At 39.0% G+C, this 18999-nt stretch overlaps 1 protein-coding gene across 2 annotated transcripts in view; it reads left to right on the forward strand.

Moving 5' to 3' along the window:
• Positions 1-18999, forward strand: part of LOC136011077 (aldehyde oxidase 2-like) — a 44722-nt gene that overhangs the window by 5541 nt on the left and 20182 nt on the right. The window contains exons 5-20 of one of the 2 annotated variants that reach the window (XM_065672744.1): positions 487-613; positions 1615-1676; positions 2136-2222; positions 4320-4400; positions 6715-6859; positions 7623-7715; positions 8937-9088; positions 9777-9870; positions 10880-10989; positions 13120-13304; positions 13574-13756; positions 13930-14011; positions 15392-15561; positions 16016-16127; positions 17045-17164; positions 18061-18157. In XM_065672744.1, coding sequence (XP_065528816.1) covers positions 487-613; positions 1615-1676; positions 2136-2222; positions 4320-4400; positions 6715-6859; positions 7623-7715; positions 8937-9088; positions 9777-9870; positions 10880-10989; positions 13120-13304; positions 13574-13756; positions 13930-14011; positions 15392-15561; positions 16016-16127; positions 17045-17164; positions 18061-18157 — 1900 coding nt within the window. Of the gene's footprint in view, positions 1-486; positions 614-1614; positions 1677-2135; positions 2223-4319; positions 4401-6714; positions 6860-7622; positions 7716-8936; positions 9089-9776; positions 9871-10879; positions 10990-13119; positions 13305-13573; positions 13757-13918; positions 14012-15391; positions 15562-16015; positions 16128-17044; positions 17165-18060; positions 18158-18999 lie in introns of both variants that reach the window. The other variant, XM_065672745.1, reaches the window with a different exon arrangement.

Here is an 18999-nt window from a genome sequence, read left to right on the forward strand (position 1 = left end):
TCAGTTCTCTGCCCAGCCTGTAGCTGTGTCTGGGATTGCCCTGACCCAGGTGTAGGACCTTGCACTTGGCATGGTTAAACTTCCTGAGGCTGGAATTTGCTACCTCTCAAGCGTGTCAAGGTCCCTCTGGGTGACATCCCTTCTCTCCAGCTATCAGCCAAACCACACAGCTTAGTGTCATCAGCGAACTTGCTGAAGGCACTGTCAATCCCACTGTCTATGTTGCCAACAAAGATGTTGAACAGGATCGGTCCCAACACCAGCCCCTGAGGTACACCACTTGTTACTGGTCTCCAGCTGAACATTGAGCCATTGACTGCAACTCTCTGCATGCAGCTATTCAGCCAATTCTTTATCCACTGGGTGGTCTACCCATCGCATTTATGTCTCTCTCAATTTAGAGACAAGACATACCTGAAGATGGCTATTCAGAAAGCCAGTGAAGCCGTATCCTGGATTCAGAGCCTTTGTTCTTTTTTGTTCTAGGAAAGGCTTGCCAAGTGCCATGGTTCCCAGTGCGGCTTCTGCACCCCTGGAATGGTTATGTCCATATATGCTTTACTGAGAAATCATGCCAAACCTTCTATGGAGCAGATAATTTCTGCTCTGGATGGTAGGTTTCAGACAATAAATTGTGAAAAGTATAATGAAGGGATAAATGTTTGATTGCCAAGGTCATAAGTATGATTTGACTCAGCTGTAAATGATGTTCCAAAGAGGTGTTTTGTCATAGCCCTGTTTGTTTAAAGACATCTCAAAATCGTAAAAAGGTGGTTCACACTGAAGAGTTCAAATGGGATACACAGTGGCATTTAGCACTGGCTAAGCATTTCTGAAAATTCCTGCGTTTAGAACAGCTTTTCTACACCAGCAGCCTCAATATAGAGCAAATGAGTACAGTGTTACAATGAATACAGGGAAAAAAATAAGTTCTCTTTTGTCTGCAATGTAAATACTCACCTGCCAGTAAGATGAAGTCCTTAATACAGGTTTCAACAGTTACAGAGAAATAGATTACATGATGTTTTAGCCCACTGAAATATTGACTGCTCTTCAAGCAAGATTTACTACAATAGGTTAAGTGACTTCAACTCACTTTCTAGTCACAAGTTTGCTAACACTCCTGTAGCTCCCAAACACTCCTGTAGCTCCCAAAATAATTGGTGTTTCCCACCACAAGATTTTGACTTCATGAGGGAAATGTTAGAAATTCCAGTAAAGAATTTACAGCTGCTGTTAATTGTATATGAAAACTATAATAGTGATGGATGGCAATAGATTTTTGTTTGTATGATAAAATCCAAAGACTGTAGTGATAGTACTAATCATAGTATTTACTTTTGTATACTTTTCATAATAATTTTTTACATACATTCATAGAAATAAGATTATTAAAAATAGCCTTTAAAACAAAAAAATTTAATCATACATTATAATCACTATTGAAGTAATATTTCTTATTTTTACAGATGTGATTTTGCCCATTTGAGAGTAGGGACATAGATTTCATCATTTCATATCTACAGGTTTGGTGCCAGACCATTCCCAATTATGCCAGTGCTCCCAAACATTGTTCTGGTTTCTTATGATTGATTATCATATGGTTTGTTTCAGGTAATTTGTGTCGCTGTACAGGATACCGGCCAATTATAGACAGCTGCATGTCTTTTGTTGGGGTAGGTCAATATTTTCAAATGTGTTTTCTATTTTGGGACAGTTGGTGGTACCTGAAAAGGCTGTTCCTCCTTGAAGTACCTACCGGGGATCTAGCTTCATTCAGAAATTATTTTTGGTTGAACCTTTGGAAAATCTACCTCTTTTAGTTTTTAAATGTGTTGAGCACTTAGAGCTGCCACTGGCTTTAGGTTTACATGTGCCCTTGCAATGCACTTATGGATCCTTCACATCAGTGCCAATGACTTAATTCAGGCACCAGTGAAATAATTTTGATTTCTTTCCATTTACTTTATGAATACTTGGGTACCCAAAGGGAACTAATTCCATGGGGCCCTATGGCTTAAGAGGTCTTCAAGTGACTGAACAAATCTGCTTTGGAACAGGAAGAATCAAAACTTTTACAAATAAATCACAAGGCTGCCTCATTGTTTTTATAAAGCAGGGTATGATTTCTTTAGGAGCCAACATGTTGCCAGCTCAGAGGTACTGGGCAGTGTTGCTTGGATAAGGAAGAATGTGTGTGCACATCTTCTACAGAAGGTCAAGTAAGTTACATTAGATTTTTTTTTTTTTTCATTATATCCAGTTTGCTTTTATAAGATTTGTAGAAAGGGACCATCTTGAACTATGGCAGCAGCTACTTTTGCCCTTGGGCATTTAGTCCAAGCTGAACTCCATGCTCTCTGCTCTTGGTGCTGCAGAAAGGTAGCACATCTGCATTGCTGTGTAGTCAGAATGTAGACAGATTTGACCTATTTTCCACTGAGAAAAGTGACATTTTTTCTGAGGTCTCTCATCCATACTCCATATTTCAGTGACAGGCAGTGACATTTTCCAGTGAGAGTGTGAATCTCAATATTATACATTTAAGTCTACTTTGTTTTGTGAGAAAGAAAATTGTTGATCAGAGACACCTTTCCTAAAAAAGCTGGTCTTGATGTGAAGTTGAACTCCCTTAACAAACAGAACTTCTGCAACCATCAGCATGGCTTATTTTTGTGTGCTTGAGACACCAACTCTGAATTTCTGAAGATGAGAAATAGGAAAAGCTATTCCCGTGCAATGTCAGTACTTGTAAAGCCTTTCAGAAGCGTTACTGTGTGTTAGTGTTTCCAAGATCTTCAGGGAAGAAGTGTCTCATTCTTCTGCATTCTACGGTAATTAATATATATTGGTATTGCTTCAAAATATACTCTGCATATGCACATTCTAAAATCACAAGTCACCTCATTTGTGTTTCTTCTGGCAAAGGTTCCACAATTATATGTAGAAGGGTACACATAAGGCCTTCAGAAAGGTCCTCCATTCCCTGTCTTTATCTTAGAACTTGTCTTCATCCACAGGCAAGAGGAGGCCGTAGTGCCCTAAAATACGACTCGGTCTTGCTTCATGATGAATTGAACTTGGATAAATTTGCTCTGATTGAAAATCTTTTAAGAATCCTCCAAAGTAAAATGTCTGTGATGATTGGAGGAAAAATTCTGTGGACAGTGAAAAACCTTAGAGCCCCAAGGAGTGTAACTGGATGTGTGTATATGTTTGTGCATGTGTGTATTGTCTCTGCCCCTTTAAGAACTGAAGATTGTTGGCCAGCTCCTGCCAAGGTTGTTTGAAGCATGAGTCTGGAAATGCAGCCAGTTATGAAACAGCACTTCTATTGGGTGTTCTCTTATTTGGCTTTCACTGGTTTGCATTCCTTGAGGTGGCTTTCATCCAAGTTAAACAGCTGGTGCCAGATTGTTGTGAAGAGCAAGGGAGACCCAGAAACTAGCGACTTCAACAGTCAGTCAGTAGATTAGGCCATCCAGAGCCAGATTTTATAGTTACCATAGCCACGACCTCTGTGCCCAGAGATAGTGACTGTCTGGGGAAGGGATGAGAGACTTCAGACTACGATGTGTCAATCTCTTTTCCTATTCAATATACTTGAGACCTGTTGCTGTCTGAAAATACATCAGTGAGGCAGAAAAGGCTAAACAGTGCTGGTAAACATGGCAGATCCAGATTCTCCCTTCAAGTTAGCTCCTGAGAGCCCAGAAGATGCCTAGCTTCACAAAAAGCTATGCAGAAAAAAAGACATCTGTAAACAAGTAGAAAAAGCTAATTTTTATAGTGTACTGTCAGCATTCAGCTCTTGCAGTGCTTATGAAAGGGTAGAGAGGCTCTCCTTAAGTCCAAGTCTTTCTGACCTGATGGACCTGCTGCATTATTTGTTGTCATGCCAAACTCTCTCTGTCAGAAAGCTCCTTAACAGACCCAGTTTATGAAGAGAACATGACTATACCATCCAGCACTGCATTTTCCTACAGTAGATATTTCACCCAATGTGGCTGCTATACGTTTGCTATGACCAGTTTCAGGAAATACTGCAAGATCTTTCTTGAGGCTTGATCTACTTCAAGCAAAGGCTTGGGAGTTATTAGTATGATAGTCTTCTGGCTTTAGAGTAGTTTGTGAATAGGTAGAACTAAACATTAAATATCAATGTGGGCATATTGAATTTTTGAATGCAACTCAACATGTAAAGTGTCAAAACTCAATGTCACCTATGGAAAGAATCTCATCTGTTGACAAAGACTTGCCACTGACTCGGAATATATACATTTTTCCCCCTTCCTCCTCTTCCCAAAATTTCTTTGCAGATTCATTCAGGTCTTTGCAATCCAGAAGAATTCCCATCCATGGATCCAACACAGGAGTTTATATTTCCTCCTGAACTAATGGTAGGCCTTACTGACATTTGTTATCGTGCAGGCATGACTGAGTTTCTGCAGATGTTGAAAATTTAATGTTTTTGTTACTCAGATAAACAGAAAAGATCAGTTTTAGTCAAACATAATGGGGCATTTTAATGCGGATAGTCTATATGTTGTCATTACTACAAATGGCTGATGTTTTCAAAAAAGAAATTGTTTGTCTCTCCAGAACCAAAACTGTGTTTCCAGATTTTCCCCAAAAGAACTCTTTAATTGGAACCATTTTATTTTGGACCGGTTGGCCTTCTTTGTGGAATACAGTATTTTCCTTGAAAGTTCCCAAATGGGCTTCTCCATCTTTTCTGTCTTGTAATTCTCTCCTGGATTCAAGTGACCACAGGACCCATTGTTTCCTTCCACCTGGTACATAGATGCTGGCAGCCTGAGACTGGACTTACATGTGGGAAATGCTGAAGGAGGGCAAAGGACCTGGAGAGGAAAGAAGAGGGTTTACTGAAGTAGTTATTGGATAGTCACAGAAGGACAGATGGAAACTTGAAAGGAGGAGGTGGAAAGTGCCCAGGATCTGCAGAGAAAGGCATGAGAATAGAGATGTGAAAATGGTAGTGCAGGATTTACCCAGACCAGACTAAGCAGACCGCAAGCAGGCAGGTCCAGGCTGGTTTTTTAATCCACTAATTTCAACAGCTTCTTACGAAATTCCTTGTTTGCACTCCTCTTGCAAATATCTGTGGGCACTTCTTGCTGCTGTTACACAACCACCTACCTCAGAGGCACAAAAGTTCATTTGAATTCAGGGAAAGCATGGCTTGGTTCTTTGATTTGTTACTGCATTACAGAACCCTATTTGCTTCTTTATAAACATTGGTTACAACTTACAGGTTCCTTCTTTAATGTTTGCTTTTCAAGACCGGAACATGCATAGTCAGGCATAAGCCCCTTTCTGAAATTGTGAAGTGGAAGGCAGGTTTGTCTTTCTGCTACTTGACCTGCCTTTGAGAGACTCATGCTTTAAGAATGCAGCTATTGCATAGCTGGTTTGCAACTTTTATACTTGCATTGAAGATCTTGGCTAAACTTCTGCTGGTCAGCCAGAAAGAAGGCACTGTCATCTGCTCTACGTGTTTAGACTGAGCTGCCAGGAGGAGTGAACTTTTCCAGGCTACACACGGTTTTTAACATGACCTTGATTGATTATGCTGAGCTTGTTCAAATCCCATTGGAATCTGTTTAAAGCTATCAGTAGATTTAAACAGGTTTGGCATCAGGCTCCATGTTGAGAAATTAAACTTGCTTGGTGGTTATGCTTTAAGTGTCTGGAGTACTAAAATAAAGCATGTGAAATGCAGCTGTGAAGATATCTAGGCAGTAATAGTAACAAATTCTTCTCTGACAGGAGGGGTGCCCACACCACTAAGATCATGACTGGTTCCACAGACACATAGCTCCTTTTTAGTGCTTCAGGCATGTCCTTAACCTAAAAGGCCAGTCCATAGTTGCAGCAGTTTTCTGGCTTGTCCACTGGTCTGTTCATTGCATTGTCTGCAAAGACAGGTGTTTCTCAGTGATGGCTTTTGCATTTTTAGAAATCATGGTTCCACATGGCACTTGTCAAACATGAAAAGAACATATATGGTATTCTCAGGGGAAAATAAGGATATGTTTACTTTTGTAAGAGAGGAGATGCCTGAAAAGCACTTTAATGAAACAAAAATGTAAATACCGATCAACTATCCCAAGGACATAGTAATTCTCAAAAGGTTAGACCTTGCAGACAAATTGGAAGTAGGTAGTTTAATTTTCAAAAGACATTTTACATACTGTAATTATTTTGGGTTTTGTAAAGTGGATACAAGAAATTATTTTGGTTTTAGTAAAGTGGATACAAGACACTCGGCAAATGGGGATGTGGTGATCGCCCTGACTAAGAGAATGGACTTCTTACATTCTATCACATATGCAGTGAGATTTTGGCATCCTCATTTCCCACAAAGTTCAGTCATATTGCTTTATTGTTTATGTCATATACAAAGGGAGTCTTTCAGGATCATCAGAGCAGGAGAAAGGAAAATGTAAGACCAATTGCCTCCTACCACTCATTTAGTCTGTCTCTTACCAAGTAATTTAGTTCATTCTTATCTGATTTTCTTGAGCAATAATACAGTTATGATAAAAGCTCAGAGTTGTACAGCACTACAGGAACCTCAGATGAAAAGTCTCATGAATGTCTCACTATCATGACACAGTGTCCTACTTAGCAATGTGGTGGTTTATATTTTTATTAGTCAAAATTACCAAATCTTTGTCATTTCCATCACAGAGAATGGCTCAAGAGCAGCAAAACAGAACTTTGGTTTTCCGTGGCAAGAGAACAACATGGATTTCTCCCCCTAGCCTGAAGGAGCTTCTGGAGCTGAAAGCCAAGTATCCAAAGGCACCCCTGGTTGTGGGGAACACCAGTGTGGGTATGGAAGATAAAAGATCTTTTGACCCAGGGATTACATTATGCAGTAGGCACATAATCTTGCATTTTATCTTCTGGGGATCCTAAAAAGGGTGTGGCATTTGTTTAGTAATACACTCCCATCGTGCAGTACTTGTCAAAGTATCAAAATGGCAAACGTCTAAAAACTTCAGGCTCTTTCACATGAACGAAAAGCTCTCTGTTGTCATCAGATCAGCCTCCAACAGCAGCCACTGCACAGTAAAGAGGACTACCATAGAAAGCCTGAGCTTTACAAGAAGAGAGGTCATGAGATAATCTAGTTACTAGATGTATAAATTAGTTTGGGTATAGTTTTTTTAAAGATCGCACAAGAAGAGAAAAAAGGAAGCACAAAAATTATGTAGCTCTTACAGAAAGGTGGAGTGAGTAGCTAGAAACATGGTGAAGCAGCTGTGAAATTGTGTAAATCTCTGAGGCCAGAGGTGAAATATGAATGCAGTATAGGAAAGGACCAGAAACCAGTTCAGAGGAGAAAGAAGCAAGAGTCAGGAAAGAGAATACTGGACTTAGGACTTCAGATCAGATCTTTGGCCTGAAAGAAGCAAATTAAGTGGGCCTTGTAAAAGCAGTAAAATGTGATATTCAAGATACTGCACAACATAAAATGTAAGACTTTGAAACTACTTGGTAACAGTGGTTTTGAAGTTTTCAGTCTCAGTGTCAAGGAATATGGTTAATTCTTAAACAGATCTCTGATCATACTATCATGCTTTGCCTTTTAGGACTCAAAAAAAATCACCATGGTACCTATTATCCAATCATTCTTCATCCTGTTAGGATTCCAGAGATGTATGTTGTGAGTAGCACAAATAATGGTAAGTCTCCAAGTTACCTCTACTGATGGTACAAGCAGTGATGGCTGAACTTGGGCTTTGTATTTTGACACCAGAAGCAGTTAGAACTATTGACTTTCATTCATGTTGAATGTTTTGATTTTTTTTTCACTAAGCCTTTTAACCAACATGTCAGCTTACCTGTGATCTGGACATGATGGGTAGTGACAAACCACTTATGAAACTATTCTGCAAGAATTTATTTGTTCAAATCTCAAATTTCTGTAGACAGCAAGCATAGGGGAAGGCCCTAAGACAGCCTTTTCTGTTTTATGTTTTCACCAGTCAACTTTTTATCACAACCATTAATCTCACAAAGTCCATAGAACATAGATTAGGCTAGAGCTAGTTTTTCAACACAAAATATTCAGGCATAAATTTCCAATTAAAAAAAATCACAAGATTTTCTTTGGAGCAACTGATCTGGGTTCTCAGCTAATAGAAGTTATCACAGATACAGTGACATCACATGGGCTGTACTAATCTGGTAGATGCATCAACTCCATGAGTGGAGGCACTACAGCTGTAGCAAAAGAATGAATGCAGCATGTTCCCCATGGAAAATCAAGCTGACATTTTGATACGATTTCTCTCCTAATGTTCTCCTGGCTCCATGATTCACAGCAATTGCTGAATTATAAATATTTTTAAATTATTATGCTAATATCAGTGCAACTCTGCATTTAAGTAGATCCATCAATAAAAGACTGCTCTAGAACATGGCCCTTTTGTTCAGAAAAAAACCCACTATACAACACTTGAAGACTTCTCTGCAGGCTTACTTCAGTGTTTACTGAAGTCCATAGTAGTGACTTCTCTGATACTACTGGAAGTGTGATCAACTGTTTGCAGCTTAGTCTTGGAAGATTCAAACAAGTCAGTCGTCCTTCATCTTAGTGAGTAAACTGCTGTTTGTTTCTTTGGGGATACACAGCACAGAAAAGGCGTGTGCATTGGTTTGTGCAAATATGCAATGTATATTCTTCAGGTATGTGTTTATACTAGGAACCATCACTAAATAAGCAAGTAATATTTGCATTTCTTATTGCATGTAATATAAAACACATTTTGGTGTTGTTTTTCTTTTTCATCCAGCTGACAAAATCTGTGCACAAAAAGCAAATCTTTAAAGGCCTTATCAGCTATATATTGTATTTATATTGTGGCCCTATGATTTCACTGTTTAAGTTCGTTTCATTTCAGGGCTAGTAATAGGAGCTGCCTGCTGCTTGGCCCAGCTCAGAGACATCCTGATGGAGGCAGTCACAAAACTTCCACAGCAGAAAACAAAAATCTACCAAGCTCTCTTGCAACACCTGAGAACTCTAGCTGGAGAACAGATCAGGAGCATGGCAGTATGTATTCAGCACTGACAGTAAATAAACCAACACTACAGACATACGTGTGTGAACGCCACTTACATATACATAGAGAAAATCTGTGTGAGGGTGGGATCATGCCTCACAAGGCTAAATAGTTAAAAACATCACAAAAGTTTTATGAAATAATTGGGAGTCCTACTTTAGTATATCAGGTTCAAATACGCAGAGAACTGTAACCAAAGAAACTCCTGCTATTCCTGCTCACTGGTTGAGCAGAGAACTGGAAGAGGTGAGCAAAGAAAAGAGGGGTTCTCTTATAAGGTACTGTACACCAATCATACTTTAGCTTGACTATCAACACATAGCTGTTTACCCATATTAAGCATCTCTGATCTTGTCACTGATTTTCCTTTAGAATTTCCTTCTATCAATACCTTGTATTTCTTCCTCCAACTAAAGGAATGGCCATCTCTTTGGGGGGCAGTGGGCAGAAAAGTAAATCTGGTCTCTCTCAACAGAGATGGTATGAGAAAGGACTTTTGAAGGAAAGAGTAAAGTAAATCACATTGAAAAGTACAAAGGTAGAAGTTCAGTTAAGGCTGAACAAAACAAATACAAGTTCTTCAAACAGGCTGTTAAGTGAATAAAACGGGATTATGATACAGATCCCTGTTACATGTAAAAAGGGCAAGCCTAAAAATAAACTAATTTTTTGTTAAAGTCTTTAGGAGGACACATTGTAAGCAGGGGATCAACATGGGACTTGAACCCAATCTTATCAGTTGGCAAATCTGTCCTCAACTTGGCATCAGAAGGTAAGCTTTGGACACCTTGCCAAATATCTTTGCCAGATGGGCAGAGTCCTGCAACAGAGAATATGGATATAGGTAACAATTTTCAAATGAAACACTACTGTGCATCTCCTTGATGAATCAGAATGGTACATTAGACAACATTATCTTGGTATTTGCCTGTCATTTTAACTGGCAAAAAGTGTCTGCCAGCAGGAAACAGTCTTTCTGTTTCACAAGGCAAAAGGAAACGTCTAGCAATCTCATGAAAGCAAGGTGAGCAGGCCTCACAGGTAGAAAATTCTCCTTTCTGCACTGCCTCTGGCTGTATTGCTCCATTTATCAGACAGGTTAGCTTTATCTTGTAACTCCACTACTGTTTGCGTTTATTGTTTATGTCTCTCTCATTTTAAGAAAAACTTCGATTCATTCTCTAGGGTAATGCATCTAGAAACTTCTCTAGTAGTCACTGGTACTTTTGTGCATATGTGTGTGTATGTATATACATAGGCATCATGTTTAAATAACACTTCAGTAATCAAGACCAAGCAAGTCCCATCCATGTCACATAGAATCTGTGGGTACTTTGGAAAATCTTGGCAACAGTTTCTGCCATCTTTGAAGTGAAGATATACAGGGCTGATTCTCCATCTCAATACAGTGCTTGATAATTTCTTGAAAGCTTATTGTGCTGTAATGATTTAATGATCTAAAAGCTTTTGAACAGAAACAGAATAGCCATATTTGAATTTAAATCACTTTTTTTCTGAATGTTATTGCACTTGTAAGATATACATTTTCTCGTATTTTATGTGGATCTTTAGTATTCATATAGAGAAATGTATTGCACTTAACGTATCATAAGATTAGCCTTTCCTCTCAAAGGCTAGATCCTGAATGGAATGGGCTGTACTAAGGCCATATTGCCCTTGATATATTCTTTTGCACAGATTCAATGAAATTTGAATCTGCAATGCAGAAATGTTTCCTTTCTGCTCGACATTCAATAATAGACTACAGTTTTCTCCAACAGATGGTGAAAGACAGATTCTTTTAAATGATCAGTTTCTTGCTGGCTGTGAGAATGCAGACATAAAGGCCAAGGAGGTCATTGTTTCTGTTCTCATCCCATACTCGCTCAAGGTAAGACCCTGATGTTTCAGAGGTTTCATTCAGATTTCACTGTAGTTACTAGGAATACTTTAATTATTTTCAGAAGGCATTGAAAAAACAGGTTACTACTGCTTTGGAAGTAGTTAAGAAAATTATAGCATCTCTCCATCACCTCTTCCACTTCTTCTACTTCTTTGGGCCTCTTACTATTTTTTTTCTACTCTTAAATTTGCACTCCTGCCCCTTCCAGACACAGAAATTTGGGCTGCCTGAATATTTTGAGGAAAAGTGTCATATTGTCACACAGTTTTCAGCAATAACGCTCATTTCTGGCCTCTTCTCACTAATTAGCAATTTACACTGAAGAGTCCTAAGCTGTCCTTGCAACTCCTGGCAAAATAAGGTCCTAATTACTGTGACCAAAGGTGGCAGTATGTGGTTTTAGGGTGCTAGGGGCAGAAGAAAGGGTGTCATTGTTACTGTGTTCTAAGATACCACTCTAGTGGATGTGAGGAAGAGTACGGGGCAAGTAGAGGAAGACCAAGCTACAAGCTAGTGTGTTGCGATTGAAGTCAGTGAGGGAGTGACCACAGGAGTCTGCCAACCTTGACATCAGAGGGTGTGTCCCCAGAATAGCTGCCTACTGCAATCCCACATACTAAACCCAGGTGGCCTCATGCTGGAAGAGTGCTTCTGTCCATGGCAGCAATGGCTGGTTTCCCATGAAAAAAGAGATTCCTGTGAGCTCAAAGCCTACAGAGGCATAATCTTGTTTTGGCAGCAGCAACAGTGCTTCTGCTGCCCCAAAACTTCAAGCTTTAGTGGTGATTTGAGAGACAAACAGCCTGGAAGAGAAAATTAAGGAGGAATGGGCTAGTTCCTTTCACAAAGTAAAAGAAGAAAGAAATCCCAACCTGCCTTGTCCAGTGACAAATTGTGCCACAGAACAAAGGCTATCACAGAGGGTATTTCAGAGTCTTAACTTTTAGAGAGAGAGAGTTGCATCGAAGAACAGCAGTAGTGGAGACAACAAAATGAACAGAAGGAAACATCACTGCTAGCAAACTCAGAAAGTCACTTCGAAGAGCAGGAAGATTATCTGTCAGCCATCTCATGGAATAACATGCGAGATTAAGCAGCCGCACCAGAGGAAATTAACACTGTTTTGGGAAGAGCCAGCTTCTGCCACTCACTTTTGTCCTGAATTGCCTTTTTTATTAACTGCTGACACAATGAAAAGGCACATGCACACTTTTTTTGCAAGACTTGTCAACAGAAAGTGCAGATGGAACCCTGGCTGTCAGTTTTCCCTCTTGCTCCTGTCAGCTGCTGGCATTTCTTTTTGGGTAGCTTGTTGTGAACATTGCTTCAATGAAGCAATCTAAATCCTGTTGAAAGGATTTTCCATCTCTGACAAGACCCACGGTAAAACATGTAATCCTGGGTTTTAGACTTGTCATGAGAATATCACATACTCATAGTAACAGATCGTATCTGCTAATCCCTACTTTAAAAGTTTTGTGGCAGTCTCAATCAAGTTTCTTTCTGGGGCTACAGTTCTTCAAAGGTCTCATCTGTGCCTGATCATGAAAGAAATTGCTATTATTTTTTCTTTTAAAATATGTGAATTTGTCCCCAGAACAAAACATTTCTGACAATAGAAACCCAGCTGCTTCTAGTGCCTCCCTCAGTAAATGTCATTACCATAGCATAAAATGTAAAATCCCTTGAATGTAAAACCTTCACAAAATAAGGTTCCTTAGCACAGTGGGCCCTCCATGCCCTGGAGAAGAAACCACGATTTTCTAAGCTGGAATTTCAGAGAACGTATCAGCCGTATATGAAGTGGTTTATACCAGGACTGCTCTCCCAGCACTCTGAAGTCATTAAACCACTGATAAAATTTAAAATTTGGCATGTTTTCTTACACGTAGATAACCTCAGATAATGTCCCCTCTTAGTATGTCTGTCTGTGATTAGCTTAATACTTCAAGACGAATAAAAAGTTTACCTGAACCAGTAATTGTAGCAAGTGTTTTTTAAAATGTTGCTTTATTTGGACAATGCTAAAAATCAGAATATAAGGAATAGTAGGTTTGTTTTCTTTCATTCAGTTTCTGCCATTGATGGAATTTTTCTTTCTTTTATTTTCCCCATTAGGATGACTTTATTTCAGCCTTCAGGCAGGCTGAAAGTCAGAAAAATGCTTTTTCCATAGTGAATTCTGGAATGAGAGTCCTCTTCAATCCAGGCACAGATACCATTGTAGATCTGAGTATTTTGTATGGAGGCATTGGCTCAACCACGATCAGTGCAAGAAAGTCCTGCAAGAAGCTCATAGGAAGGTATTGGATGTTGTAATGCATTTAAGCAAAGTGCAGGAGTCATGGTGTGATGCATGGGCTATGTTTGATTCTGCCATTGGAAATTCTGCCAGATGGAACCCATCATAGACTCTCACAATCTGTATTTGACCTGTCCTCCCTAAGAATAGGTTATTTCTTGATATAACTTCTGCTGATTCACTTATAACTTCCCACATACTTTACAATAGCTTTAACTGCCTGTTAATTTTGAAGAAGTGTGTGCTCATGTCAGTCTGTTTTTCTACCAGACAATGGAATGATCAGATGCTGAATGAAGCTTGCAGGCTGGTGCTGGAGGAAATTTTTCTCCCTCCATCAGCTCAGGGTGGAAAAGTGGAATATAGAAGAACTCTGCTTGTCAGCTTCCTTTTCAGATTTTACCTGGAAGTGTTACATGGTTTATATCAGATGGTAAGGATTGGACAAAAATTGTATACCCACATCAGCATACAGGCTGCAGGAAGACCCTGCTTTTTTGAAGATTAAGGGGTGTTGAGAGGGAAGAGTAAATGTGCTTACTTCAAAATATGTGAGGGGAAAACTTACATTTTAGAAATAAGTGGCTGCCAACGTTGCTCTGACCTTCCTTTCAGTATCCCTTCAGGTATGCTGAGCTCTCACAGGAGAGGTTGAGTGCTTTGGGATTGCTACAAAGTGGTGTTCCACAGGGTGTCCAAATCTATCAGGTGAGGTGTGTTTGTAGCTAGAACTGCCACAGACCCTCTGTTTTAATGAGTATTTTGCCCTTCTATCTCTTCACTCCAAAGCCTCTACTAACTGTAATGTGAAGCTGCTAGAACAGTTGACCCTCTGAGAAATCTTTAATATTTTTATAGATTTCCTGTCTTTCAGGGTGCAGGTGCACTCATTGCTCTCAAGGCGTTCTGCAGTATCAGGCTGTCCTGACACAAGCACACCTTCTGGCTATGCAAGAGCTCAGGAGAATTTAGTTTAACTGTCCGATATGCCTCAGTACAAATGGAATAACCTACTGCAGCATCTCTGTGACCGTTCAAGCCTTAAAGATTTATTTGAAAAGCCACAGTATGAAAGGTGGTTGCAAAAAAAGTTTTCTAAGTAGAAGATTTTTACTTTTTTAAAAAAATTAATTTTCATCAAGAATTTTCAACTGTTTTTTGTTGTTGCAAAATTGAAAAATTTTTAAAATCAAATTTTTCTTATCAGTTTTCCAACAGAAACTTTCAGGTGTCAGCCAAAAAATTGTCTTGTTTTCCTTTAAGAAATTCAGTAAAAGCCCAAACAAAACATAACTGTTGGAAGATTTTCAGGTTCCCTCATAACAGTTCACATTAACTTGAAACAGACGTTCAGCAATTCAACAACAGAGAGCTCCAAAGCTGTGTTATCACTAAGTGTGTCTGAAATGCTATCAATTCCAGGCTGTCTTTCAATTTAACTAGCAAACACATGGATTAAACCATTTTTTAGTCTTGTCAGTGCTGGCCAGAATATTAATTTACCTGTCTCTTAAGGGAGATAGGCAAGAAGGAATTAGAGTCATCACTGAATATAATTCTGAATTCTGATATGTTTTCTCCAAAGTAAACAATGTGAAATATGGTTGGTTAAAGCAGTGGTGATGCTGAGGTCTGTAAAAGTGTGGCTCGCACAAGAATGCTATCAGAAGCAGTATGGACCCAGCAAACAGACTAGCTGTAAGATCCAACAGATTTTAGTTCACCTTTGTCTGCTGTGGTTCCACTGCATGAACTAGTAATTTTGTCCCTTTTACCATTGTTTTTCTCAGTTTTCCCCCCTATTTATTTGGTGCAATATTTCTGCAGAAGAGACTACCATTACTAGAGATGTGAATGGTATCTAAAGCAGTATATTTCTCAGACCTTTGTCAGGGCACTGTGGTGCCAACATAGCACAAATTCTAAAACTGGAATTAGCCCTTTATAATGTGTCCCGTAAATATTTTCATGAATTCTAGATGATTTCCATATGGATTTTATGATCACAAAATATGCTCAGAAGATGTTTGAGTAAAGCTTTCTGTAATTACTGTTCTGGCTCGCAGATAATATGTTCTTATTCTGCAGGATGTTGACCCAGGACAGTCTCCACAAGATCCTGTGGGCCGTCCCATCATGCACCAGTCTGGTATTAAGCATGCCACTGGTGAAGCGGTTTACATTGATGACATTCGTCCAGTGGATGGAGAACTTTCACTGGCTGTGGTCACCAGTATTAAAGCCCATGCAAAGATTATGTAAGTAAGAAAAAACTATAAGCATGTAAATATGTTAACAAATGCTTTCTATTCTTATTGTCTGATACGACAGTATTATGACTTCTGTATTATAAATGAGGTAAGGATTTCTTTACTGCAAGCTTTAAATAGTGTTAGATATGGACAGAAGAGTCCATATTAATGCATTCATTCCTTTTAGTACAAAAAACGTAGAAAGAAAATATATTCTTAGATTTTGCATGTACTGGAGCTAGAATTTGAAAAGCTGTTCTATGCCATGCATACACAGATGCCTTCCGTTTATTTTTTCTCAACATGCTAATCAAGACTTTTACACTTTTTTCTGTATGTAGAGGTCTGTGGTGAGAATACCAAGTGGATTATGTTTATCTCCTGAAGTTCGCTGATTACTTTTACTAGAGATAATTGCACCATGTACTGTACTAATTTATTTGCATGTTCTACTTTCCAGATCAATTGATGCATCAGAAGCCCTTCAGGTGCCAGGAGTGGTTGATGTTGTGACGGCAAAAGATATTCCGGGGGAAAATGGCAAGGATGAGCAAGCATATGCGGAAGATAAGGTATTTCTTGCTTCTGGAGGAGTGTCTGGACCTTTTGCTTTAGTTATTTACAAAAAAGGAAAGTGAGTTTGCAAGTATCATCTTATTGCAATGAAATGAAATGAAGTGCAAGAGCTATTAATGCAGTGCCAGCCAGACTGGGCTGAACAGAATTACCATTCCCCAGTGAGAGAGAAAGAAAAAACTCCCTTAAATAACTTGGGATTGAAATAAGGCAGCCATGATTCCTTAAGGGCTGATAAACAAGTTATTGTAATGGATTCTGAGAAAGTATGAAATAGCTATGGCATTTGAGATTATTTCAAAGATGAAACAAATAAAATAAGAATTGCCCAGCTAGAACCAATATGAAATTAATTGCCAGGTTAAACACTAAAACATAGCAATGGGAGACAATACTGTTTCTTTTTGTTGAGCATCAACAGAGCTAAGAAATTTATAGGATCTATGCAGCCAGTGTGACTATACAGAATGTCCCAGGCCTCAGACTGTATCCATCACAAGTGACACTGTTGCAGGGTATTTGCAGTGGGACGGGCATAATTCCTAAAGCATTGCTCTTACATCTCTAGTCCTTCTTGTATGGGTTTCTTTAATTTCTGAGTATAGGCAAGGAAAAGCAGTCAGTGCCAGACAGGATGTTACTTGGCACAGTATCTGGCCAAGGATGAACACAGGGGAAATGTTCATGGCTACTAATGTCTCCAGGATTTCTAGTGCTAAAAATGTTGCAGCAGATGAAAGATGCTATTAGACTTCTCATCTAATGAAGGCAAGTCTGCACAGGGATAGTATTCTTAGAGAAACAGAATATAAAAGTGGCATTTGAGCAGAATCTATTTCCACAAAACACTCTCTGTACTGGAATTTAACCACTCTGTGTTTTTTAACATGGGTAATACATTGGTGTGTTGCAGGTGATTTGTGTTGGTCAGATAATCTGTGCTGTGGTTGCAGAGTCACTGACTCAGGCAAAGTGTGGGGCTGAGAAGGTGAAGATAGTGTATGAAGATCTGGAGCCAGTTCTGACCATTGAGGTAACAATCTGTCTCGTCTTCCATATCCGATAAAGGCCTTAAATTACCTCACTAGTTGTTTGCTTCCTACACAGAGCTTTGGCATCCTTTGGAATTTTCTTTTTTTCCTTCTATTTTGGTATGAGATACGACTTTATTGGTTCTGAAGTGCAAAAAGTTTATCAATTGAGTCCAAAGTTTTCATTTTGGAAACACAAAAAAAATCTTACTAGGTTCTTATTCATCCAGTATATCAGAGACTGGTCTTTTTAGATCTAGGACAAAATTGCTAAAGAATATGGTTACCCAGGGGGGTTGTGGAGTCTCCTACATTGGAGATATTCAAGGCCCGCCTGGACAAGTTCCTGTGTGATGTACTCTAGTTTACCCTGCTCTTGCAGGGGTTTGGACTAGATGATCTTTTGAGATCCCTTACAACCCTTGGGATTCTGTGATTCTGTGAATATTCAGAAAGTTTTAAGCGAGCAATTCCGTGCCTCCAGGAGCCAAATTCCCAGCAGGAATAGGTGAGTATAGAACTAAATTTGAGATCTTATATTTGCAGAAGTTCTAGAATCACACATCCTGCACCCAAGTTCTGAAAATTTTCAAGTCCGGCAGGTTTTGAGTAGCAAGCAGTCTGATTCTGAAATATTTTCAACAGCTCTGAATTCCATTAACAGACATGTAGTATTTCTAATCTGGGGGACGAAGAGAATTACATGAATTACAAAAAATCAAATAAACAGAAGCTCTCTGATGGTGGAATGACTCCCCTGGTCTTTCTAATGCTTTCTAATACAACTGCTTGTCTATCTGAAAAAGGATCATATGAAAGATTGTGCTATATAAAAATCATATGACTTTCTGATTTACAATTAACATTCTGTTTGTGGATGGGTTTTTTCTTGCTGCAGGATGCAATAAAACATAATTCATACATTACTGAAGAAAGGAAAATAGAAAAAGGAGATCTTGAGAAAGGATTCAAGTCTGCTGATGAAATCATAGAAGGTAGTTCATATATGTAGTGTATCAGGCAAGGGGAGGAGAGTTATGCTAGTCCAGAATCTATTTCCAGCTGGTCACTGGAAAAAACAAAACAAACAAAAACCCCTTTGTGGTTGATTTTTTCCCATTCACTGGGACTGGAGATAAAATGTTCACATTTAAATGAAATTTACTAACAACTGCTAGCTCACATTGACTAAACGTTATAGCTAAATAAGGCTTTGTTTATGGGTGTTGCCTAATTTAATTTATCCCATTTTAATCTGACTGCTTGATTTAGGGGTAATCCCAGAAACAAGGGGATCAGGGTAAACTCCTACAGTCAACAATTTTACCATCTTCAAATAGCAAATGTGATCCAGTTGTCCCAGAGTATATTCTCTGCATAAGTACCAGACCCATATTTAAGAAGTATCAATGAAGAATATTCCAGAAGCTCCTATTGTAGTTAGTTCTAGAATTTAACTGGCCTTATAATGCATTTTTCCTTATAACTAGTCTGAATCTCTCTTCCTGCAAAATGCAAAGGTTCACCCTAAACAAAGTCCTCACAGAGTCCTTATATTTTCCCCATAGATCACATCTGCTAACCTTTATCATTGTCACTGCTCAGTTTTCCATTATCTGTAACTTCACTGTATCTGACTTCACTGTGGTAGTACTTCAGATTAGCTTTCACCAATGCCAAGTGGCATCTCCCAGAAATTCCATATAACATTAGTAACACAGAATATGATTCGGGCTGTTGTGGTGTTATCAACTGGATATACAGTCAGATTGTGCTGCTCTGTAATCTCTGCTTTAGATCTTGTTCAATAGTGCTATCTAAAGTACTGGCACTTAAC

The sequence above is a fragment of the Lathamus discolor genome, chromosome 3 (assembly GCF_037157495.1).
Source record: "Lathamus discolor isolate bLatDis1 chromosome 3, bLatDis1.hap1, whole genome shotgun sequence".
Taxonomy (NCBI): domain Eukaryota; kingdom Metazoa; phylum Chordata; class Aves; order Psittaciformes; family Psittacidae; genus Lathamus; species Lathamus discolor.